Source organism: Elgaria multicarinata, chromosome 10 (genome assembly GCF_023053635.1).
Source record: "Elgaria multicarinata webbii isolate HBS135686 ecotype San Diego chromosome 10, rElgMul1.1.pri, whole genome shotgun sequence".
Lineage (NCBI taxonomy): Eukaryota > Metazoa > Chordata > Lepidosauria > Squamata > Anguidae > Elgaria > Elgaria multicarinata.
In genome coordinates, this window is record NC_086180.1 from 77,458,853 (window position 1) to 77,485,085 (window position 26,233).

Here is a 26,233-nt window from a genome sequence, read left to right on the forward strand (position 1 = left end):
TGGTGGTGTCAGGTTACACCTAGGATTCTGAGGAAAGGAGCAATGGCTGACCCCATTAAAAAAAAAGGCCCAGCTGTTATTTAGTTTCACCGCTAACCATAAGTGAAACACACAGGTTAAGAGAGAAGAAATAAACAGAAACATGATAGTCTTTATATTAACTAAGCCAGAGACTAAATGTGGGCAGCGTACTAGATAAAAGTCACTGAAAAGTGTTTAAGAACTCTAAAGCTTGCTCACAATTTTGTGACAGTTTAGTTGGTCTTAATAAAAGTATTGCCCAACTGCAGATTTTGAAGTCATTTCTTACCACAAACACATTAAAAACTCCATAACTGCTGTTTCCAACAAAGCAGCCCCACTTAATAAATTATGATCAGGTTGCAAAGAACTATAGCTAGTTCTGTGCTTTCAAGGGTGTTTTGAATTTACACAGCAAGGATAAGGAGCTCACTATGGAACAGATAACTTAGTTCAAAAACAAAAAGATTGAAAAATACCTTCGGTTCTGTTGGAGCCAAACCTTTGTCTTAAAAAAAAAACCCCAGGTGTTTATTCACACATTAGTATCACTCAAAAGTTTGTGGAGTTGAGCATTTTCTTACTTAACCAAGCCATTTTCGTATGAAATTATTGCAAGCTTTCAAAAGCACACAGGTTCTTACTTGACGCTGAGCCTATACAAAGTACCTTGGCATAAAATCTCACTCCAGTGGTTTGGTCATGGGTATCATAGTGCCAAATGGTATTTAACTACACCATGTGCAGATATGCAATAAAAAGACTGATCTGCCTTAGAGGGGAGAGCACCATAATGTTTGGAGTCATAAAGGCAATAAGTACGAAGAACACAGCAGAGACTTCTTTGCCCAAGTAGTGATGACTCAGCCATCACTTCCCTTAAAAGATGCCCTTTTAGTTTTAATTCACTGAAATGTTCATACACATACCTATGTCTACACCATTGTGCCAACCAAAGTGTCTAATTACTTCCTTTGCTCCCCCACATCAACTTGTAATAAGACCATTACATCACACTTGACTTTGATGCATTATTTCCTGTTCTGGAGAGATGTGTTACCATAAAATAAGCTGAAAAACTTTTCAGGGAAACATGCATTTATTGTTAAGCATTTGCAGTGGAAATCAACATTTTTAAAATGTGTATTTTAAAAAATGCGTACAAAAGTGTTGTGTCGTTTTTCATCTCAAGAGACAAACACACCAATGCTGCATTCCAGCCCACTCATTTGTTACGATGTGAAAGGCTCAGCTGAGAGCTTCCTACAAGTACCCTTAGGACACAATCCTATTTGGGTTGAGACAGAAAAAAGGCCTACAAGTTCCAGCATGCCCCAGCCATCCATGTTGGAAGTTGTAATAATTTTTTTCTCTCTCAGTATGCATTTAGTTGTCTTGGCCAGGAAGAAATAAAAAATCCAACACAAATTGGGATGGAAAACAATAAATAGTTCAGCAAGGATCTTCAACAGTACTACTTTTCTGAGAGATGCCCTCTCTAGACACCAATGTTAAGTATCACGTTGCAAATTTTATAATAGGCTCTTACAGTACTTTTGATCTTGTTGGCATGATTTTTGAAATGGCTACATTTCAAACAATTGGGTCGATAAAAAAAATCCAACAACCCTGCCCCATGCCACGACTACAGAGCAGATGACTAACCAGAAAGCAGCATTACAGTACAATAGATATGTAGCTTGCAACCTTTTGTCCTTTGGGAATAGATTCAGAGTTGATTAAAGTAAAATAAAAAATAAGTAGGCGGGTAAGGGCACTTGAACATGAAGCTCTAACACTGGTGGGCAACTTGACCCTCCAGATGTTTTGGACTACAATTCCCATCAGCCTTAGTCAGTACCATCATTGGTGAGGGATGATCAGAGTTATAGCCCTCCACAGATGTTTTGACCTACAAGTTGGCCTCTCCTGTTCTAACAACACAAAATGGAAGAGCAGACCAGTTAAGACTGGCATGCTTTCACTGAGCACTGGTTTATATAGCAGGCAGCCTCCGTACAAATGCATTGGGAGCACGAGCTCACACCTGATTGTGCTCATTAGGAAGCAGAGTAAGTGAATGGACCAGGGCTTCCACATGACTGCTCCATTCTCAATTGCAGCTACCTTTGCAATGGCAGCAACCCATTTCATTTTCTATCTGCAAAATCAGTAATCAGGGCTTGTTCAGCCATCCTCAGACTACCCACATTCCCTTACCTTCTTCCTCCCACTGATAATTTCAGTTACTATGTTAAGGATTCACCCTCACCAACCCCAGAAAAATTCCAGTGCACGATGGGCTCCAGAGTCACTATGCATTTAACCATCCAGTAAAAATAATAATCCAAGATTTCATAAAAGTGTAATGGTTATCAAGATGTCTTTCTTCAGTCATACTGGCTGTAAAACCACTTTGCGTTGTAAGAACTGTTGTCTGCAAAAGCAGCAACAATGTACAAGCTTTTTTAATCCAAGTCATTGCTTCCATTAAACAGTAAAATGTGAGAAAGCAATTGCTTGATGTTGCTTTTTCACCCTAAGGCAAGGTGCACAAAATCTCGATTTAATAAACTTGGATTTGCATAGTTTACTGACATTGCAGTAATTTGACTTACGTGAAGACAAAGTTCCTTACAACCACTCACTTTCTCCTGTCACTCAAAAGACGGTAGTTTCATATTTCAGATATTTCCAAATATACCAGTAAGAAAACTTAAAATACATTATATAAATACCTAACTGCTCAAAATTGTTCAATAACCAAAGCTGAGGTTAAATGCTGCTGAAAAGCCTTGTATTTCTATAACATAGGTCAGCTGGAGTGTAAAATGTTTTTATTCTAGTCTTTACTTCATTTCTTAACACCTTTAATGGAAGATTGATACCATGAATTTGGAATTTTTGGAACCCAATTATATGGAGCGCTTTTGGCACTTATGAAGATTTGTTGAGGCCTCTGACAGGGGAAGGGCATCTCTTCGGTCTTGCCTTCATGGTAAAGTCACACTGGGATTCTTTTCAGAATCCATTGAGACCAACCAGTCCCAATCATGCTATTTTGTTTAAAATAAATGGGCTGTTTAAAGTTCCCAGCAACAGAATCTTGTATAATCATAGAATCACAGAATTGGAAGGGACTTTGGAAGTAATCTAGTCCAACCCGCTGCTCAATACAAGATCAGTTTTAAGACTAGCAGATACCACAGAATCCTTTATGTGGACTACCATGTGGAATAGGTGAATTGAGCAACAGTTCTGCCACCATGAATGCACAGGCCACATAAGGGTGCTCACCAAAGAAATGTTGTAGAGTAATAAAAAGCACATGAAGATCTACTGAATAGTTTTTATTCCCAAGCCAAAGCTAAACTGCGATTATATTGATCCTGGCAGCATTTAAATCTATTGAGCTCAATCACCTACCAAGCACTACACACATACCTTTAGCAACTCAAAGTCCCAGTTGCCATCAATCTCAATTAATGATTCTTGCTTCAATGTAGCACCTTCTTAGTCTTGAGGAACTTCCATTCCCTCAGGTACACAAGAACCATAGAAAAGAAACCAACCACCTGTACAGTCACATGTAAACTCTCTCACCACCACCCACCCACCCACACACACACACACACACACACACTAAAAGAGTTCTGTAATGAGCAATGTAGCCAAAGAAAATAGCATAGGATGTTGTAAGTATTTTCTCCTGTGTTCAAAGCCTTTCTAGTCTCATTTGACACAATCATAGAAAGCTTCCCTGGAAAGATTATTATCTAGATGGAAAAGCAGAAGCCATTTTCTCCCATCTAGACACTTCCACGTTCTTTCCTTTAATAAATTGCGGGAGAGGGGGGAGGAAAAATGTAATCTATCAGCTGTTTACAAGTTACCACCAGGGTAAACAATATTGCAGATTAATTCATCAAAATATAGATAATTAAAAAAAAGGTACAAACACATATGGCAGATTGCCAGGGTCATGTTGGCCCTGGCTACTATTTAACAAAAACGTCAAAGAGCAGCAGCAGCAGCAGCTTGTTAAAAAAAATAAATAATCAAGAAAACACTCCCCCCTCACACACACACACACACACACACACACCCCAATCACATTTCCTTTGGCATCTGAAAGTGATTTACATGACTGAAAGATAAACCACACAATCACTGAATGCATAAATAGCATGTGAAGAATCCGGTGTTCCGTATTTCACAGATAGAAAGTACAATTTATTTTTCTATCTGTGTCCTAACATTTTCAAACTATAGGCAGCATAGCCATATTGCAGAAAAGAATCCTGCATTAGAGAGGTCGTTCCAATCTCTTCTATTTTTCGACTTTGCATCAGATACTTAACAGTTACATAACATAACTGAGTAGCAAAAGTGGTCGTCCAATGTCTGTTTTTCAATTAAAAAAATGGACTGATGTAAACATTCCTGTCTATGGAGGGTGGGGGAAAGGATTAACTTCATAGAATTTGATATTCTAAGAATGCGCCCTCACATCTCTGCATTTTGCTCAGACGTAACTGCTCATGCAGTTCTGTAATATTACAACTTTCAACAAAGGTATGAGTGTTCGGACTTATAAAAACTAACAATCAAGAGATTTTAGATCTCTCAGAATGAATAGAAATATTGACTATATGTACAATTGTTTTAGCAGAAACATCAATCCAGAAGAAACGTCTACTGGAATTTAACATATGTACAGTAAAAACCCCAACAAGACTTCCAAATGTTAACTAGGGAAAAATGCACACAAGAGGGATATTTAAAACTCTTTATAAGCAACCCCTACTAAAAATTATATCCAAGATAAAACTAGGAAGCTATTGCCCAAAAACTGATTGCATCACAGCAAATACTAGGGGAAAGAGGTGGCATTCTCAGTGTTAACAGAGAACCAGTTCTTCTCAGTGAATTCATTCTATCCAGAATTTATTGAAAGAGGTTTGAATTCTGCATAAGAAACAAGAGCAGCTCCACGTGTTTGTGCTATGTCCGAGTATACCAAACCTTTATACAACTGTGTAGAAATTACAATGTTTGAAACACTTTTACCGGTTATTCAAAATATACCACTTGAAGTGGAAAACTAGGCTAATTTAAATGGCACATACCCACAAATTCTGAAGAGTTTCTAGTGTGATATTGTAGTTGTGTGAGCAGCTGAGTGGGGCTGGGAACAAGGAAGATATGCAGGCTTGCTACTCATTAGGCGGTGAACACATTTCTGAGTAGGCCATTGTTTTGATCTATGAGCACATTTGGAAAATCTTAGGGAAAAAGTTACAAGAATGAATACTCAAGTACTTTAAATGGTGCTCTGTTCAGTTTACCCTACTTTTTTTAAAGTGTCTATGTAAAGCACAAGCATGCAAATATAAGGTCAGTCCACAGGCACATAGGATCCGTGTAAAAAAAAAAAAAAAAGAAACAACGAACCAAAAACCAGTAAGGTAGCTGGGATGAATAATGACATCAACGACTGATGAGTACGGACACAATCAGATGTTTTCTGAATAAATTCTTAAAAGTCAAAATCCTGGTGCAAATTCCTGCTAGTCTTGGTCACACTGCTAACACTAAAGTAGGCATGTCATCCCCATTGTTTTAGCCAAGCTCAAGGAATTTACAATATTTAGTAAGAAAAAATTAAAGTATTTCCCCTTTTTAAATTTACACAGACGTTTAATTGAGCTTTATTTACAGAGCAGTTTTTTTTTTCAGTCTCCAATAGTGCCTAGATAGTATCAGGCAAGAATACCAGTTTTAAAAGAGAATCTATAGAAACCTAAAAATAAGAGATGGTGACGCTCCTCAAGAAGGGGCAAGCTGGACTACAGAAGCAGTTCTCTACAGATGGCTCAGTTGCTCAGAAGTAGTTCTGTTGCTGTCTCTACATCCCATGATTTTGATGACAAGGCCACTATTACTGCATTCTGCAAAGACAAAAAAAAAGGTTACTGAAGACAGAGCATGCACCTGCTCTTGGCACAAACCCACTGCAGCCCTACACTGAAGGAAAGCTTACGCATTCTTTTGGCCACTGTTAAATTAAAGCCAGACATTTATTTGTCTATTTAGCAGAGAAGTACGCATTAAATGGGTTTCCCTGAAATTCCAAAATAGCAAAACACTGTTTAGTCAAGGCATAACAAAAAAGATATTGTAACAGAAGCTTCCACCTAAGGAAGCAAAGAAAGCAAAATAGCACCATGGAAGCAATTTTTAGCCCAAGTTCAACTGCAGCCCACAGCAGGACATTCCAGTTTTTCATTTTTGGTCTAGTTTTTCATTTTTGTAATAATCAATACTTACCCTATCAAAGCCCATAGCACAAAGGTTTTCTATCTTTTTGGTGTATTCTGGACTAGAAACTGGTGCTCCAGCATACACGTGTGCCCAAAGCCGAGCTGTTTGTTTAAACATTTCTGGATTTTGTTTGTACTATACCAAAGAAACAAAAAAAAAATTAACTCATACAATTGTTCAAACTCAAGGGCAGTTTTTGCATTCAAACTGGCTGATTTTCTCTCAGGAAGTGTCTTTACTGCCTGGCATTACCAGAGCACCCATCTAGGACTTAGAATGATAAAAGCCAATATTCTGATGCACACTGTTCATTGATGCTTCTATTTATAGATACAAGTTATCAAGAAATAACTGCAATTAATGTATCTACACCCCTTAAGTCCAATGTGGCCATCAAGCTATTGTTTTATACCACGTTGACATATATATATATATATATATATACACCCCAGATCAGGCAAGATCTTTGGCAAGACAGCTGGGTCTGCATTATCATATTCATTATCCTACAATCTTTTGTGTTGCATATCAAGATCAGTTAAGAAAATTCCATCACCTGAAGCAGCCAAGTCTTTTCTTACACACATTCACACCATTGATTATTCAGCAGCCTCTTTAGTCAATCAATCAATCAATGTACCTTTATTGGCATAAAACAACCACAAACCATACATAACATCATGACATCCTCCAGAAAAACTAGTACTCTTACTTGTTGGACTTGGCCTTTGGCCAGTCAGCCCTGGCTGCTTAGTGTTTATGCTGTCTAAGTAGATGAAGCTCCAGATATTTGGACATGTTTTACTTTACTCCCTTTTCCCTTTATCCCCTTCATTTGATTTTCTCTTTACTATTTCTTTCTATGTATTATATGTCCTTAATATTTTATCTGCTCACAAGCAGATTAAAATACGTTCTAAAATACCCATTTATTTCTTGATTTGTAGATGTATTTAATGATTGCGAAAAGGGATCAGTTGCCGGAACTGTCTTGCCTCTTACTGAAAGACAGATTTTCTTTTTGTTTTCTTTTTTTTAGACTATTTTTATTATATTTGGGGGGTCATTTTTTGGTGGGGGATGCTGGCACTATGAGGGCCTTTTGTTTTTGTTTTTATTTCCAGTTCGATTTTTTATTGTACTTGTTTTCTAAGTTGTAGCATAATAAAATATTAGTTTGGACTGAAATGTATTAATTCCATGATTTATACATTATATTATATAAAGATCTGTTTGTGTGTGGGGTGAGCAGTATGTTTATTTTGCTTATTTATTCTTTCTGTTTCATGGGATTTCATGGAATGTGAAGGGATTGATGAAATTAAATAAGCAGAAGAGATTTCTCTCCAAGTTAAAAGCATTTAATGCCAATGTGGTCTTTTTACAAGAAGCTCATCCGATGGCAGCAAATGAACATTCTTTGGGAAGGGATTGGGTGATAAAGGGAGGTATATGTAATGGATACTTTGATGTGATATAAAGGGGTTACTAGTTTAATTCCTAAGCAACTTTTCTGTTCAGATAATCCTTTTTTTTATTTTGGGTGAGAAATGTATTGATAAGGTAATCACCATGATTAATGTGTTCAGGCCTAACAATGACTCTCCAGTTATGTTTCATGAATAGTTTATTAAATTGGTTGATACTGCTTATGATTATTTGGTTGTGCACAGGGACTTTAATGAGATTTTAAATCCATTGCTGGATAAGGGTTTGCCTGCTCCTAAGAGGCAAACTGTGGTGAGATCGACAGTTCAGGCCTCTATCGGTGAACTCAATTGGTGAATTTTGCAGGGAGACTACACCTTTATTTCACCTATCAATCACAATTGCTTCCTGTTAGATTTTTGGTTCCTACATATTTGTTAAATCCAATAAATGCTTGTAAGATTCAATCGCTGGTAGTGTCAGACCATGCCCAATTTGCTTGCAGTTGAAATTTTAGATTCATCCAGGCCCCCGGCCCTTGACACATTAACATTACTCTTTTTACAGATGACATGATAGCAATGATGAAAAGTCTGGGAGGCTGCATGCTAAAATGGATGCAATCACCTCACTTACTTTCACACATGCACATACCATCCACACACACACCCTTCCCAACCCCACCTAACTGATCCATGCAGATCAGCTGGGGGAGGGGGCATTTTCATCCCCATCATGGCACGCTGGATGGTGGGGAAGGGGGTGTTAAACCTCCTCACCTAGCATGAGGATCAAGACTGGGACCTCTCAGTAGATCTGTGCCAGTCAGCCAAGAAGTGCAGATGGCCCGATCTTTATCTGGCTCCTGACTGAGTCACAGCCTCAAAGTGTACAAGCTATTAAGAAGGCAGCTCAGTCTGGAGTGGCTTCACTCCTCCCTTGCCTTTCCCAATTGGGAATGGCAATTTGGGGGGTGTGTGAAACTGACCAGGCCATGACCTTGAGGAGAGTTCCTTAATGATGTTGCTCTCCTTTCCTCTTGTCTGAGGGGATAAGGTGGGACCTCATTGGAAGCGGAGACCAGCAGGTCAGAAAGGGAGACCTGGTGGGTCACATATTTGATCCATGGGCTAGAGGTTCTGCATCCATGCCCCAGATGGATGCGAAGGCATCTATGCAGGAGAAGAAAACAGTGCAATTTCTAAAATTACATTTCAAAAATCTTAAAGCTTACAGGAAGTCTTTAAAACAAGAGTAGAATTTACTAACATTAAAATCAAAACTAGTGAAAGTGATTAGCCAGAAAATGCAGGGGTGCATATACCTGCTTTTTTGAAATTTCAGAACCTTCCCATAAAAAGTTGTTCTGCTAGATTATTCTACAAGAACAAGCACTTATGACACTAGTTTTCCCCCCAATGATTTTATGAATTTAAAATACACACATACACACAATTTGGGAAGCTGTCAGTGTCATTTGGAGAAGAAAAGAGAGAAAAGTGTTCTGAACAGAAAGAACTAGAATTTCCGCAAACATTGTACCTGATTTGCCACTACTGCATCTTGTGGATCATCAGGCTCTGCAGCTGCCAAGAGCGCTTGCAGTGATAACAATACTGTCCTTAGAGTCATTGCTGCAGCCCTAAAATACAAGTTTGAAAAGTTCACTGGGAACGGTTCTTCCTTCCTGTATATTACACTCTTAGAAGAAATAGAATTCACACGTTACAGATGTAACACCAATACAAGTACAATTTTATTAAACATGTAACTATATTTAAAGTAATTTTTGCATGTAGTATCGCATTAGGTGGCTACCATGCCACTCTTAATCTCCTTAATCAACAAGAGTACTTCTGAGTTACTCATTTACCACATTTTGTCAATGAGTACAATAGGAGACATTGTAATAACCCTCTTTAGGCATTCTCCTGAATACATGAGGGCTTAAAGTGGGTAGAGCATCAGGGCCGTGCATGCTGGCCCCACCCCCTCAAATCAGACATTGCTATGTTGAAATGGAAAGGTCTAAATGGCAGCTCTAAATATGTTTATATGGATGCAAGAAGAACTCTCCACACAATCGTGGCCTTGGTTTATCAGGGTTCCTGACTGCACAGTGGGTTCTACTTGTATTCAAGTAAATGCAAGCAGAGCTTCTGATTCAAGACAATGTCTGAACTGAAGGGGCAGGTCAGCATGCCTGGGGATGTAAGGGGTGGGGCCAGTGTGCACCGCCCCAACCGTCTACCAACTTTAAGCCCTCATGCGTTCAGATGAATGCCTGAACAGAGCTGTTGTTACAGGCAGAAGGGAAATACAAATGCAAAGCCTGCATGTTTTTACACTAATGTTGAAACTATAGCCTAGTTCTCATTGAGCAGATAATCCTCTACATATCTCACTTTAAACTATAGGTGGGGGCTCACCAGATGGAATGTTTCTCCAATGTGGGGGGAGGGAGGAAGACTCTCTCTTTATAAAAAAAAATGGCAGGCTAGAATCCTCCTCGACATCTCATTTTCTGTATGAAGCGTACATTCAACCATGTAAGCCTCATGTTCAGTCTGTACAGGTTTAACAACTCAGTAAGAACTAGTTCTAAATCTACTGCTAGTCTCTTCTCCCATTAACACTTCGAATCAAACCGTGTAACAAGCATTTCGCAGCCAGCTCTGGGCCCACTGCCAGCACCACAGAGTTCCGTAGGAACAAGGTGGCGCGCAGAGAGCAAGGGGCGGAGAGGGGTTGGGGCTTCTGAAGGGCAAGTTGGCTAACCGTGTAGGCGAGGCCAGAAGGGGGAAGGGGCCCCTTTCTACCTGGGGAATTGGAATTGCCCTGGGGAAAGGAAAGGGGGGAGAGCAGGATGGGGCAGCTGTGATCACTGGCAACAACAGGGGCTTGAGCCAGTGCATGTGGAGTGGATCCAGGGCAAGCATTGCTGCTCCAGTGTGTTCACTAAAGGGCTGCTTGTTTATTGCAAGGAGCGCTTGAAGATGTGCAAGGTGCCGTGGCTGCTGGAACGGTAGGATGTTACGGCGACGCAACTGCTCGTAGCTTCCCCCCCTCTTCCCGCACAGCCCCGCTCCAATCCCATGCCCTGGATGGTTGTGGCATGTGTGGACTTGTCCGTAGGGATTGCGGGCAAACTGTCAACTGCTTTGGGGGCAGGCAGCGGAGGGCATGGGCACCTGTCAGAAGGCACTTATTTCGTGCGCACAATGAGAGCAGGATGGGGAGGCTGTCGTCTGTTGCTAGAAAGATTTCAGAATCAAGTTTTGGCCGCTCTTGCCAGAGGACTCCGTAGGCAGCCGAAATAGTCAACTCAACAGGGCGAAATAGTCCATGGAGCCCAACAGACAACACACTAACCAACACTTGTGCGAGTAGTCAACTCTGCAGAGCATTGTTTTTCTCCATTGGTTATTTTGGGGAAATAGTCCACCATAACCAACAGTTGACTATTTAACTGACGATTGACTACTTAAACCCCTGTTGGTTAGCATGCCATCCGAACTGAGCCTATGACTAACAAAAACTAGGAAGTCCAGGAAAGAACTTGCAGGGGTCATTCTAAATTTCTAAACCATAGTTTAGCATTTCTCAGTGGCTTAGTTGAAATGTTTTCTTCAAACAATTTAATAAACCTTGTTACAGTTCACAAACATCATAACTTTATTTTTCTTTGAAATTAAAGTAGGAAAGACGAAAATAAATAAATGAACATGCACAACACATCTCCACAGCCACTGTCAACAGCTATCCAATTATCTGAAGGATTTTCAAGAACTTTATGCAAAACCTTACCATTGATCTTTTAGAATATCCAAACAAATAGCCCCAGTGACTGAGCTGATATTAGGATGCCATATTTTGGTGATAAACCGCACCTAGAACATAAAACAGAAATTTCAATGAAAATAGCTGCTAAGCAACTAAGTATTCAAGACAGCTTCTCAATATTTTAATGTAAAAACCACTGCTATTATCACGAACAAGATATGGTAATGAAGCTATCCCTGGACTCTACCACTTAAGAATGCAGGTGGGGCTCAAATGATTACACACTCTTCATACAAAAAAAAAAGGATTCCTTTATACTGACATCTAGATTCCTGAGAGGATTCTAGCCTAGCCTTCTTGCTGAGATGCTTGTTTTCTTGCTGAGATGCTTTTTTCTAAGAATGGCGTTGTAGTTTTTCCAGCTATAGGGAGCATTTCCTCATGTGAGCCCTCACCTGAAACAATATACTCCAGACACAGGCTTAGAAACATAGGAAGCTGCCTTATATAGTGCCTGTTCGCATGTCTTCGTGGCTTAATTTACCTGTGGGGGCTGTTACATCATGCTGAGTGCTCACTTGCCATTTCATGCATACCCAGGAAGTAGGGGTTGTTTGAGGGTAGAAAACCCTTAAATAACTTTAAAACAAGCCATGTGGTGTTTGAGTGTTGTCCTGCTACCTGCGTTCGCATGACACAACAAGCCACCGTAAGGCAGGTGCCTAAAGGCACCATGCAAAAATGTCACCTGCAGGCAGCCAACAGGACACAACAGCGTGGGTAAATTAAGCCATGGTGGGCTGCCATGTTATGTGAACCAGGTCACAACATCAGACTATTTGTTCATTACTGTTGATACTGACTGGTAGTGGCTTTCCAGGACTTCAGAGGAGTTTTCCCAGTCTTACCTGAAGATGCCTACGATTGAATCTGGGACTTTTTGCATAAAAAGCATGTGTTCTACCACCGACATACAGGCCGTTCCCTAATCAGAGGGCTTTACCACATCACCTGCTATTCAGGAACACTAGGTAAAACATGAATCAGGTTGTCTGGATTATTTGGGGGATAAACACATATGAAATTAAGTAGTTTAGGCTGTATCAGTGTCCATAACACTAACAAGCAAGCTCTTCTTTGCCCCTTGCTTATTCACATCAGTATCACAGAAAAACTGCAACTGTTCCTTATTGCACTAATTCCTATAGCTCTAAACTATTCGACTTATATTAAATATCTAAGAAAATACAGTCCACATCTACAATTTCCAATGAAAATGTATCCCTAAACAAGTACATACAATTCATTCTACTAATAATCTCAAAAATAGAATAGTGAATATTCTAATTAGAATTTGACCCAGTTCTAATTGGTTATCAGTCAGAAAGCAATGGGATTATTATTATTATTTATTTATATAGCACCATCAGTGTACATGGTGCTGTACAGAGTAAAACAATAAAATAGCAAAACCCTGCCGCATAGGCTTACATTCTAATAAAATCATAATAAAACAATAAGAAGGGGAAGAGAATGCACCAAACAGGCAGAGGGTAGAGTAAAACTAACAGTATAAAAGTCAGATCAAAATCAAGTTTTAAAAGCTTTAGAAAAAAGAAAAGTTTTTAGCTGAGCTTTAAAAGCTGCGATTGAACTTGTAGTTCGCAAATGTTCTGGAAGAGCGTTCCAGGCGTAAGGGGCAGTGGAAGAAAATGGACGAAGCATAAAATGAAGGCCTTCTCAAAAAGGTTATTTTGAAGGCAATTTGTTTTAAAGAATTACCAAGGCTTTGTTGTCTGTACAGCATTTTAGGGACAAGGGATACGGACAAAAAAGTGACTAGAATGACTGTTCTCACTGTATCTGCCCAGAAAGATCTGGAAAAAAACAGCACTGTATAGCAAAATGTCTACTACACAGAAACAATCCAGAGGATTATTCACGAGAATTATGCTCACAATACCTTGGGGGGATTAAATGGATACGTTTCTGGAATTTTTATTTCTAGTTGATATCTTCCTCCTACAAAAAGAAAAACAGAAGCATTACATACTTTACCAGTATTCCAGAATATTGAATTCTCATGTAAGTGAATTAAATTACATTTTTTAAATTTTGTCTTAGAAAAATAAGCAACAGCTGGTTTAATTTCAGGCAGAAGGAATCCTAATATGAGGAGTTAAATATTTATGATTTTATGTGTAATGGAGTTCTTTTGTAATGTAGACAGATTTACTAATAAAGCTCCTCCAGCATATTCATCCCTGCCTCAATTTCCTTTCCCTTGCATTTATTTTTAGTTTGTAAGCCCCTTGGAGTGGGAGCCTTTCCACTCATTCTTTGTAAAGCACCATGTACATAGACAGAGCTATGCAATAACATTTCATCCTATCACAACTCCATTTATTACTGTTAAACTACTGACACATGGCACAATCCACTTATTTCTCCACTTATTTCAACGAAGTAGACTAGGGGCAGGCATCATGATGCCCACAGGAACCAATACACTTCTAGACACTTTTCCTGGTATCCACGAAGATGCCCTATTTCTCTCACATACTTAAAAAATAAAATAACACATTTTCTTACAGGCAGCTGCGATCACTTCTAAGCAAAGTGACCTCCAACAGCTGCCATCTTCATTTCCTATTAATGCCTTTGGACTACACGGTGATTGGCCTTTGTGACTAGTCACACCTCCCATGGCAGCTATTTTGTGGAGGTGCCCAGGACACTTTTTCAAATTTCCAAATATGCTCACAGGCCCACAAAGTTGACTGTACAAAGCACAAATGCATAATAATAATAATAATAATAATAATAATAATAATAATAATAATAATAGCAGCAGCAGCAGCAACAACAACAAAAATAACAACAACAACCCCATAAGTCATGATGCTAAGCATTAACATTCACCTACTCCTTTTCAAAATTACTGGCAATCTGAAAAGAGAAAGATTATTAGAGATGCCCTCTAATAATTCTCCTAAGCTTGCCTTTAGCTACCCAGAAATTATCCAAATTTTCTGGAAAGAAAATAAAATCTGAATTTTTTAAAATTATTTTTCGAGACAATCTGTGGCAAAATCCACATCCTCCTTCTCTCTCTGTCAATGTTTCTTGTCCCCAGAAACAGTTGCTGCCAGCTGCTTGCCAACTCAAAATCCCCCCTCTATAAAGCAGCAATGGGGAACCTCTGGCTGCAAGCCAAATTTGGTCCACAAAGGTTCCCAATCCAGCCTGTGGAGGAATCACCACCAGCCCCACTTCTCTCCCTGGTGCTAGCCTCTCTTGACTTCATCCACATCATTTTACATTTCTCTGTGTAGACAGAGGCACTGAATTCCAGAAGAAGGCACTTTGATGGTGCTTGTGAAAGTTCCTCCTAGTACTGGCTGAATCCTTCCCCTTTGGCGTTGCCCCAATAAGGGTGGCAAGTGATTCAGGAAGGAGGCACCCAAGGGGAGCAGCCGTGGCTAGGGGGAGGAGCTGTGATGCAGTGGTAGATTACATGTTTTGCAGGCAGAAGGTCCCAGATTCAACCCCTGGCTTCTCCAAGTAGAGCTGGAAAAACTGCCTGAGACCCTGGAGAGCCACTGCCAATCAATGCCAACAATACCGGACTAGATGGATCGAGGGTCTGTTTCAGTATAAGGCAGCTTCCTATTTTCAGCTGCTGCTTGGAGAAATGGTTCCTCAAAGTGTTGGCCAAGTCCCGCCACATGCCTCCCCAATTGGGGTGGCAAGTGGCACATGAAGGAGACATCCAAATTGGCAAATGCTTCGCGGAGCATCTCCAAAGGCTGGGGAAGTCGTGCTCTGCTCCAAACAGCACAAAACGAGTTGAAATAAAAGTGCTCTCTTTCAAATGGCCAAACAGGTTTCAACAGAAATGTATTCTTCAGTGGTCAAACATCTGGCATACAAAAACATACAAAAACAACTAAGAAAATAATCCACAGAGTCGGCTATTGGTTCAAGAATAGATCCACATCCTGATACAAATAGACAAGAATACTGATAGAACAGCTCCATATTTGTGGGTACCCTAAAAGAAAATTGAAGCAAGCTATGTGTAAGGTCAGAAGGATGGAATGAAAGAATTTATTTAAATCAAAGGATAAAAGCCTCTAGAACGCTGGTGCCTTTGACTTATAATGGTTATAATGGATTAATACAAAAGGATATATTTAAGCACAGGGATCTATTGGCTAACATACCTGGTTGTGAAACCAAACCCCTCTTTGTTTATAAACATGCAAAAAAATTAAAAGATCTATTGGTGCACAGCACTATCAGGAGGAATAACGTGAATAATAAAGGTCCCACTTTACACCAGAGAATCAAAGGTAATTTCCCATGTCGTCACTGTAGTGTCTGTGAAAATTTTATGAAATTCAGTGAATATACTTTAAGGGATTTTTAGAACTGTGACTCAAGGCGGGTCATATATGCAATTCAGTGTCCTTGCAAACTTCTGTATTTTGGAATGACCACTAGGATGTTAAAAATGAGAGTTTGTGAGCATAAAGGCTGTATTAGAAATCGTAGACTGCATGCCCCTATGGTGAAGGATTTGAAATTCTGGACTTTGGAAAGGTTGGTTGGATCTGGAAAACAACTGGAAAACATACCGAAAAAGAGGGAACTGTTCTGGATCTTCATGCTCAAAACAACAATGCCAAATGGCTTAAATTAAGAATGCAATTGGTCCCATGCTTTGCAAAAAAGTAGGGACGTAAGTATCTTCTACACTGTTATGAATTATTTGCTCTTATTTAGTTGTTCATCGTGGTTTTGACTATATTTGACAAATTGGTTTCTGTACCATAGGAGCTTTAGAAAGGGTTAAGCTGTATCTACAGCTGTGGGATATTTCTTTAAACATTTTTTCTTTCTCTAAACTGACAGAACAGCTGTTATTAACGGTTATCACTAGGCTGGCTGGCCATATAAACTGAGTTTCTTTGGAGACTCCTTACCCTATGGTTTCTTTGTTACATGGTATGGTACAGTTGAGGCTTGATAGAAATTGAAATATTTTACTGTAATTACTCTTTACTTGTTTGTGTGTGTGTGTACACAATAAAATAGTAATGCTATAATTGGAATTTTAATATATATTTCAGTCTGTGTACTGATGACTCTACAAGAGAATGATATAAAGCACTCCGCCCCAGTTAATAAAATTTTCCAGTATATACAGGCCTGGGTAGGTGTAAATATTATGTGCTGCATATACTAATATTTTTCTTCCCCTTTTCCTTCTAAGACACTAATTAATATTATTTTTATTTGTATGTTTTTGTATGACAGATGTTTGGCCACTGAAGAAGACATTCCTGCCATTTGAAAGAGAGCACTTTTTTAGCAACTCGTTTGGTGTAATATTTGGTAATACAAGTGCTCCTATGCAAAAAGCATTGTTAATTTTAACTTATTTGAATTGTATTACATTTTGTATATTTTTGGTCCTTAACTTTGTTCTCATTAATAGTTTGTATTCTGTTATGGCTACAGCCTTTTTGTGGATGTTTGGACGATGACAATAAACCAAGAAAAACCAGGCCTGAGCCAAAGAGGAACATAGAGAGAAAAAGATAAAACCACTTTGGTGTAAGGCAAATCAAAACTGAGCATTCAGACTTTTCAAAGTCTCTGGAAAGTTCCGTTGCAGCAACTTGCCTTAGACTACAAGGTGGCACTCAAGTCCCATTCTGACGGAATCCTCAAGCACAGAGTAATGGGTAGGGCAGGGCAGGGTAGGGCTGTGCTTATGATGTCAGGAGATGGGGAAAGGCTCCAGGAGCAGGGTCCCACCCCATTGATGTCATTCTGCCCAGCAGAATGGTCCACAGGGACAATTTGGCTTGCAGACCTAAGATTTCCCCATCCCTGGTACAAAGCAACCGTGGCAAAAGCAGTACATGGAGAGAGAAAAGGAAGGAGGCTGCAACTGGGGTTTTGCACCTAGACATGCCACTTATCAGTACTCCAAGGAGGCAGAAAGAAGAGGGAGAGAAGACATCAGCTGCCAAGCATGGAAGGAAAGGGTGTTTGGGGTACTGAGGAGCTGGTGGTAAGGGCTATTGAGAACAACAGAGGGGAGAAGCCAGGAATTCTCTTCAAGCTTGGAATTTGATTTGAGCCAGAGATGAATTCAGGGGTTTTAAAAGGTCAGTTTAGACTGACTTTTATGAGCCCTCAAAGTTCTTATCAGAGCCTGGCTTGGGAGAACTTCATCAGCAATTTGAACTGTTATGAATATTAACCAAAGTATCTAATGGAACACCATTTTATTATTTTGAAAGAAAAGAGACTGATGGAGGCAGCCAAAGACAAACGTTCATGGCAAAAAGCGAACTTCAGGTTGAAGGAAGTCCCTTCCCTTCTCCTCAGATGCATCATGGGAAGCGTTCTGTTTGATAATTTCATTAGTAACTGTAGGAAGGGAGATAGTGATAAAATTCTTTGATGACATCCAATTTTTACCTGTAGAAGTTGCAGAATGATCAGGAAATTAAATTCAGTACTTAAGAAGGGTAAGATCATGTATTGGGTGCTAGTAATACACATTTTTGTTGCTGGATAAAGAGACATCTAGAAATAATGAAGAAAGATCTGGAAATATTTGCCGATCACAAGTTGGCTATAGGCCAAGTGTTTCAATTGCAAAGGCAGCAAATACATTTTTAAATGTACCAAGCACGAGAATTCCAGTAGAATTAATGATGTATTCATGTTGTACACTGCATTGGCGAGAACACTGTGTCCAAATTTAGATTCCTATGTTTAAGTAGAGAAAATTCTAACTGAAGACAGAATACGATCTTTGAATGAATGAGCTATATTATGATAAATATTGAAGAAATGGAGGTTAGATGATTGGATAGTATTCTACAAATATAGATTGGTTAGAAGGAGAGCGTGCCAAGAGGTATGGACTTAGTTAATACATTTAGTTTGGAATTCGTATGTTTTTAGTGAGTAGTGTAATATTCTCAAGACCCTCTATAGAATACATCTGAGAATGAAGAATCTCATTTGCTTCAAACCACAGTATTTGGAGGGTATTATCTTATAATACGTAATGCCTTCACTGGAATACATATTTTCCTTCACAACCCAAAGATCTCAGAATTTTTCCTTCCTCTAGGAGAGACAAATATTTTCAACTAGAAATAAAACTTGTCGTAGGGTGGGTAGGCTCATGCCAGTGTCATGGACTGTTGGAAGTTTCACTGAGGGTATTCAATAATCTTCCCTTGGGTAGGAAACAGAGTTTCTCCCAGAGAGCACCAAGGATGATGGTGCTTAAAATGGGGAACCTGGTCACCAGGGTCTATTGTTGCATCTCAACAGACATCCAGTTTTGCAAGCTACAATCTGATGCAAACTGGGCATTATGGCCACATCTACACCTTGTGTCAAATCATTACAATCCCAACATGGAAACGCTATATTCCACTTGCATATTTAAACCTCGTAGGACACATAATGACATTTGTTGCAGTATTTTGGATATTGTAGAATAACAAGCAGGTAAATAACACTATAAAAGCAGTATATGGAATGTGTAATGTGCCCTAAAAGTTATCAGTGCACATCAATACCGCTATAACGCAGTAGTATAGATCTAGCCTCTGTCTCTATGTAAAGAGAAAATACATTTTACTTCCTGTTCTGCTACATCTGTAAAGCATGCAGTGTTATTAGTCAAACTAGAATGCAGACAAAGTCATTTTCAATACTGGATATAAAACGGAGGCTCAAAAAATAAGATCAACATGTAGCCATTGTATTATAAGAACTTCCATCTACATACATATGTCTCGCTGCTTTGATGTATCTATCAGTATCAAATATATTCTACAGAAATTAACTACGTTCTAAATGCCTATATCATTAGGTTAAATGAGAAATCGTTGAATATTTTTGTTTTTATTTTAAAAAGTAGAGGCACCCCTAAACACATTTTACATTAACTCATAGTACTGAATATTTGGTGGGTTTTATATTTGTCAGAAACAAATATAACTTGGATAACTTTTCACTATTTATACAGTGTCATCATTAATAGGCTTGAATAAGCAGCAGAGACCAGGTACCAATGGCCAGATAGCGAGACAAGGGAAACAGACTTTGATAATGATAATCATGTGAGTAATGAAAAGTAATAGTAACAGGTGTGGCCCTAGCTGCTGTTCCTCAGCATATAAGACTGCCACAATTCTCCCCTGGAGTATGAGTAAGATAAAGAAGCTCCCAACATCCTGTGGACTGAAATCGGGGGCAATATGCTCTAGAAGTCTTGGACTGGTCATACTCTCAACAATAGCATTCTGAAGACAACCAACACAGAGTAGGGGAGCATCAGGGATGATCCAGAGAACAATGCAGAGGAGGATCATGAACCAAGTGAAGGGTACATGAGGCCTCAGGTATAAGGTCACTGATTTCCCCCATGATGCAGGTGGTCTACCCATAGGCTGGTACAACTTGAGCAATAAAACGCTTCCACTAGTGGTATCTATGGGGAAGCTGCAATGAATGTTTCCACTAACAGGAGGGAAAAGGAGTATTGATTCAAATACCTCCCACTGCACAGGGTGTTTTGGTTTCAGGAGCTTCTTAGACAAAGTGAGATACAACATACTAGTCAACAATAACTGAGCATCCATGAGGTTTATGCTGTGCTTTGAAACTGAAGAACACTCCAGCAACGTAACGCTCCTCCTCTTAGAATTCTCAGAGGAACCCAATCCATGGTATTTCAACATTGATTTAGCTGGAAGTTTCATTACCAGGTAGAAGTTTAGGGTTAGAAGTGTGTCCAGAGTGCAGGGGATGGGGTGTCAATCAGTGTCTGATACCAAAGCAAACAGTCCTGCCACCAAAGAAGCTGGAGACCTAGCATCCTCCAAGGAACTGTTGCACATGAATCAAGCATCAGTCAAGCCCGAGGATCAGCCTGCTACTCTATCAGGATGCAGTTTGGAGCTGGATTGGAACAGTGTTGATTGGTGACTTTGAGAAACTTTACTAGAGTCTGCTAGCTGAAGTGCCTTCTCCTATAGGTGAGCAGAAAGCCATGAGGCCATGTTTCCTTTGCCCTGTCTGGTAATAGTAAGACCATGCTGACATGATTCGATCAGCTGACTTTCTCCCAGATAAAGGGGCAGAGATCATGACTGCCTGGAGGCTGTAACATGCTTCCACAAACTACTGAAGTTGATAACAAATAAAAATGCAAACCAACAGCATATAAAGACAGAGAAGATAAAAAAAAAGAACAAACAAAAGAGTTGAAAAAACCAAAACAGTCTGTGATTGTTTTTCTCAATCCTAGAACGATGTTCCCTGAAGCTACAGCCATGGGAGCTGAAAGGGAACTGAGTGGGAAGGTGGAAGCCACAGCCCTGAACATTCGATTGGAGAACAGGGAGAGACTCACACCAAAACTCTAACCTAACTATAGAAATTTTCCAAATGGAGCTCAGTGCAGGTGCATAACCCTTGTGGGACTACACCAAAACTACAAAGAAGATAGTAAAAAAACTAGAATGAAGACCAAAGTGATAATATAAGCGAATTAGAAAATAAGCACCATGTAGCCACTGTATTAAAAGAGTTGCATTATGTAAACATTTTTCTAGTTTAATATATCCTATGTGCAGATACATTCTATAGAAATTCACTACTTTCCAAATTCCAGTCTCATTAACTGAAGGTGGAAACTGTTGTTTATCTGTATTTTTATTTTGAAGGAAGATGCATCTTTGAAGCTACATTCTACATTAACTCACAGTACTGCTTATTTGATGGGTGTCTGTTTTTCAGAAACCACGGATAGCTTTTCATTATTATTTATACAGTGTCATCACTGTACGTAGTTAATGTAAACAGAAGAGGTCTGAAATCAGTACACTTAAACTTTTAAGTGTTTACATGTCAACAGATACCCACCAGCTGCTTGAAATTCTGTTGCTTATGCTGAGGTCAAAGTTAGGAGGGGGAGAAGAGAAAAAAGTGAGCTGAAAGACCTGTCAACATCTGAATTTCCAATGTAAAAACTAATAGTCTGCAAAATGGATCCTAAACATTATAGGTCTTTACACATACTTTCCCTTTCTGGACATTATCTGGTATCAAATGCTTAAGAAAGCAGGTCACTGGAATTTTTCCAGCACTACCTATATTATCAACATAAAACTCTCTACTCCCAGGGTAACTGTTGCGTTACTCCTTCAAATTGTCTGAACAATAAATGCAGGTCGCTTACCTGTAACTTTAGTTCTTCAAGTGGTCATCTATGCATTCACACATTATGGGCTCTGTGCCTGCGCAGAGCTTCTTTCAGGAATCTTCTAAAGCTGAGAAGCGTTTTTGGGGAGAGCCATCCCCCACCGTCCACTGCACATACGTAGCTGGGTTCCCGCCTCCCCCTCAGTTCTCTGAGAAGGACTAAATGGCCTCAAGGCAAAGGGGGGTTCACACCCCGACATCCAGAAAAAAAGATAGATGCTGAAGTGGGGATGGTTGTGTGAATGCACAGATGACCACTTGAAGAACTAAAGTTACAGGTAAGCAACCTGCATTTTTTTCTTTGTGGTCTCTCTGCATTACACATTATGGGAGAGTAACTAGCTCACTTACCGGAGGAGGGTAGGCGTGATGTCTTAGCCCAACACTGCCAACAAGACAGCTCTTCCGAAAGAGCAATCTTTCCTACCATGGATATCAAATGTGTAATGAGTTACAAACGTAGATGGTCTGAACCACATTGCAGCCTTGCAGATCTCTGGCATGGAGACTCCCCGTCCAAAGGCTGTCGATGTCAAGACCACTCTAGTCGAGTGAGCTCGAATTGGTTGGTCCAGTTCTAGACCTGCCAAGTGGTAGGCCAGCGAATGGTCTGTGCATCCCAGGAGGAAAAATGTTGTGGGGAAATGGAGCTCCCTCGTTTGGGTCCACTATACATAATAAAAAGGTGTTGCGATTTTCAAAAATCTCCGGTTCTGGGCCTGTAAAAGGCTAAAGATCGACATACATCAAGGGCGCGTAATGGCAATTCCAGTGGAGTCGAAGGTTGTGGGGAGGAAAGTAGGTAGTATAATATCTTGGTTGAGGTGGAATTCCAATAACACCTTTGGTAGAAAATTTACATTGGGTCTTAGGACTACTTTATCCCTATGGAACTTGGTTTAGTGGGTGTTCATCCTGAGGACACAGAGCTCCCCTGCCCTCTGGGCAGTGGTAACAGCCACCAGAAGCTATTTTCCAGGAAACTCAACAGATGTTGGCCGTTGCCATAAGCAAAAAAGGTTTTGAGGACAGTGCTTTCAGCACCACAGAGAGACTCCTCTCCAGGACTAGATGTCTCACTGGGGGCATTAGGTGCTTAACCTCCACTTGAGGAACTGATGAATGACGAGGTCAATGAAGAGAGACTTGGATCTTAGAGGATCCCTATGTGCCGAAATTGCTGCTAGGTGAACTCGTAGCAAAGACCAGCCTAGACGTTTGAAGGGGATCAATGCCACTACCTTGAGCAAAGGCGACAAAGTTTTTCCACTTGGACAAGTATGACTTCCTTGTCGAGGGTTTCCTAGCAGCATGAAGGATGTGTTCGATATCGGGACCAAAGTTGAAGCATTTAATGGATTCTCCATACTGTCAACTTTGGCATCTTTAGGCTGGGATGGCGAATCAAGCCGCTGTCCCTGGTAATGAGGTTTGGGATCAAGGGCAGTCTGCGATAGTTGCCATGTGCCAAACCTAGTAGCAGAGCAAACCATGGTTGTCTCGCTCACCATGGGGTTATCATAATGCAGTTGGTGTTGTCTCTGAGAATGAGTTGCAATGTTCAGGATATTAGGGGAAATGGCAGGAACAGGTAGAATAGTTTGCCCATCCATTGTAGTTGAAATACATCTCCATTCGAATTGCAATCGATCCCGGCTCTTGAGCAATATCGATCGCAGATCGTATTGTTCTTGGTAGCGAACAGGTCCATGGTGGGGTAAACCGACTCCTGGAACATCTGCTGAAGCATGCATACATTGATCTGCCACTTGTGAGCCCCTGAAAAGATTCGACTGAGAGTCTGCTAGCACATTGTCCTTGCCCGTGATTCCCCTCGGTATCGTCCAGTTGAAAATGTTCATCATTTCTCTGAGAAGAGATTATGACCAAGTGCCACCCTGTTTGTTCAGATACCATAGGACTGCAGTACTGTCCGTCTGTATCTGAATGTGTGTCCCATTGACGTAGTCCTCGAAGGAGGCAAGGACCCTCCAGAGCGCAACAAATTCCAGGATGTTGATGTGATTTTCCTGTGTACTAGGTCCCACTCTCCCTGAGTCCTGAGAGAGCCACAGTGTGCCCCCCAGATTCAGGTGGGTAGTGGAGTGAGAAAGAGGAGACTGAAATGTTTTGTCGGCATGTCCACCATAGAAGTGAGCAGACAACATCGATCGGGATAGTTAGGCGGAAACGTCGAGCACTGCTTGTTCCTGGGAAGGTTTTGAGTAGCCAGTTTTGAAGCAGCCTCATATGGAGCCATGCATACTAGACCACTAATACCACCGATGCCATCAGCCCAAAAGTCTTTGGACTTGGAATGCAGAAGTCAGTGTCAAGTTAATGTGCATGCTAGGTTGACGAGTGTGTTGGCTCAGTCCTAAGGAAAGAAGGCTCGTGCCTTCAAGGCATTGAGGATTGCTCCAATGAATGATATGGATTGGGTTGGATGTAACTTTGATTTCTCGTCATTGATGTAAAGACCCTGACCATTGAACAAGTTCTATACAAGCATAAATAACCAAAGAATGCCATCCCTCAGTGAGGAGACAAGTAGGAATATACTTCGATGCCTTGGGTTCGCATGCACAGACCACTGCTGTACATTCGGTAAAAACCCTCGGGGCCATTGACAGGCCGAATGATAGTACACAAAATTGGAACCCTTGAGCTCCTATCATAAACCTGAGCAAATGTCTGTGCCGATGGTGAATGGCTACATGGAGAGAGGCACCTTTAAATTGACCGCGGCAAACCACACACCCTGGCGAAGAAGCGGCATGATGTTGGCCAGCATGGTCATGAGGAACTTGTGGGTCTTGATATACGAGTTGAAGTCCCTCAAATCCAGGATCGGGTGAAGTCCCCTGTCCCTCTTGGGTACCATGAAGTACTGTGAGAAAAACACGTGGGTTGTTGGAGGGGAGAGAAAGCCTCCTCTTGCAAAACCCTGGTTGAGGCCGATACTCTCATGGTGATGAGGTGATGGGAGGACTTCGAATTCGATGGAATAACCATGTCAAATGATGGTAAAGACCCAAGAATCTTTGGTGATGAGGCTCCAATTCCGAAAAAACTGGGAGAGTCTGGAGCCAAAAATCAGATGAGCAACTAGATCCCCAATGAAGTCAAAGCCCTTGCTTGTTTCCATGGTCCTATTTTGAACATGGTTGACAGTAGCAAGCAACAGGCGGTTGCCCCTTTCCGAGTAAGAATGGTAAGGGAAGTAAGAGTCCTGATTATTCCATCTTCTAGGTCTATAGGTAGCTGTTTGAGAATGCTGACCGAGACTCATCTTCTTAGCAGTCGTTTTTGCCTTCTGGATAATGTCCATGGCATCGTCGGTCTTCACATTGAAGAGCCACTCACTATCAAGGGGCAGATCTTCAATTCTAGACCTAGCCTCTTGGGTTAGGCTGGCTGAGCAGAGACAGGCATGGCGTCAGAGTGCTACTGAGCCAACCATTGTTTTCGTCATCAGTCTCAGGAGCGAGGTAAGTAATTGACACAATCTGCACAGTTGAGGTCTTCTGGTCCCAAGGGCCTAGACCAATGGGACCGTACGGAGTCTGGGGAAGCTTCCCGGTGACGCTGGTCAAATAATCTCGGTATCAAGAACTGCTGCATTGGCAGCAATGAGTCCTGAGGTGGAATAATACTTGGACCCGGTGCTGAGGTGTCTCTAATCTCGCCCTCTAATACAGACGTCGAGTGTTGGCGGTGTGGCAGCAGTATCGAGCGATCTCTAGTCTTGACATTGAGTGTCAGTTTCGGCTGATGAGGTGTCGGTCTCGACGGCAGCTCTATAGCAGCTGGAGGATCAAGAGATGGCCGAAAAGGAGGAACCAATCCTCCAGACCCGTTGGCCGATTTTTGTAAAGTCAAGAACCAGATTCTGACATTATCAGTTTTTTTGAGAGTGGCCCCTCATTATCATTCTTTTTCTTTTTATGCTCCTCTATTGTTAGCTTAGCCTTCTTAGAAATTTTTTTGGCAGCTGAAATTGACAATAAGCTCCTGTAGGTGTTGGATCGGGCGGACCGTTGGATAGAGTTGGTGACTGCTCATGCTCCTTTAGTGTGGGGGGTGAGGGGGCTGCCATAGATTTTGCAGACTCCTTTTGCTTTTGTGTAGAATCCACAACCTCCCGCACTTTTCTGCAAAGGATCGCTTTTAGGCAATCAGATCGGTGTCTTTTCATCTGCTTGGTAAACTTCATACAGTGCAGGCACAACTCAACAACATGTGCTTCACCGAGGCACAAAAGGTAGAATGAGTGTCTGTCAGTTGGTGGCAATTTGCTCCCGCACTGTCGGCACTTATTGAAAGAGGCCCTGAATGCCATGTGTCGAGAAAGGCCAAGAAAGAA

General features: G+C 40.7%; 1 protein-coding gene across 1 annotated transcript in view; it reads right to left on the bottom strand.

Annotated features, from left to right (window-relative positions):
- Window positions 1-1,101: 1,101 nt before the first annotated feature.
- The window catches only part of UBE2K (ubiquitin conjugating enzyme E2 K), a 40,743-nt gene continuing 15,611 nt past the window's right edge, over window positions 1,102-26,233 (bottom strand). Inside the window, exons 3-7 of the mRNA XM_063136165.1 lie at window positions 13,520-13,578; window positions 11,581-11,663; window positions 9,316-9,415; window positions 6,352-6,480; window positions 1,102-5,972 (exon numbers count right to left, since the gene is read on the bottom strand). Of these exons, the coding sequence (XP_062992235.1) occupies window positions 5,898-5,972; window positions 6,352-6,480; window positions 9,316-9,415; window positions 11,581-11,663; window positions 13,520-13,578 (446 nt within the window). The 3' untranslated portion in view covers window positions 1,102-5,897. The remainder of the gene's footprint in view (window positions 5,973-6,351; window positions 6,481-9,315; window positions 9,416-11,580; window positions 11,664-13,519; window positions 13,579-26,233) is intronic.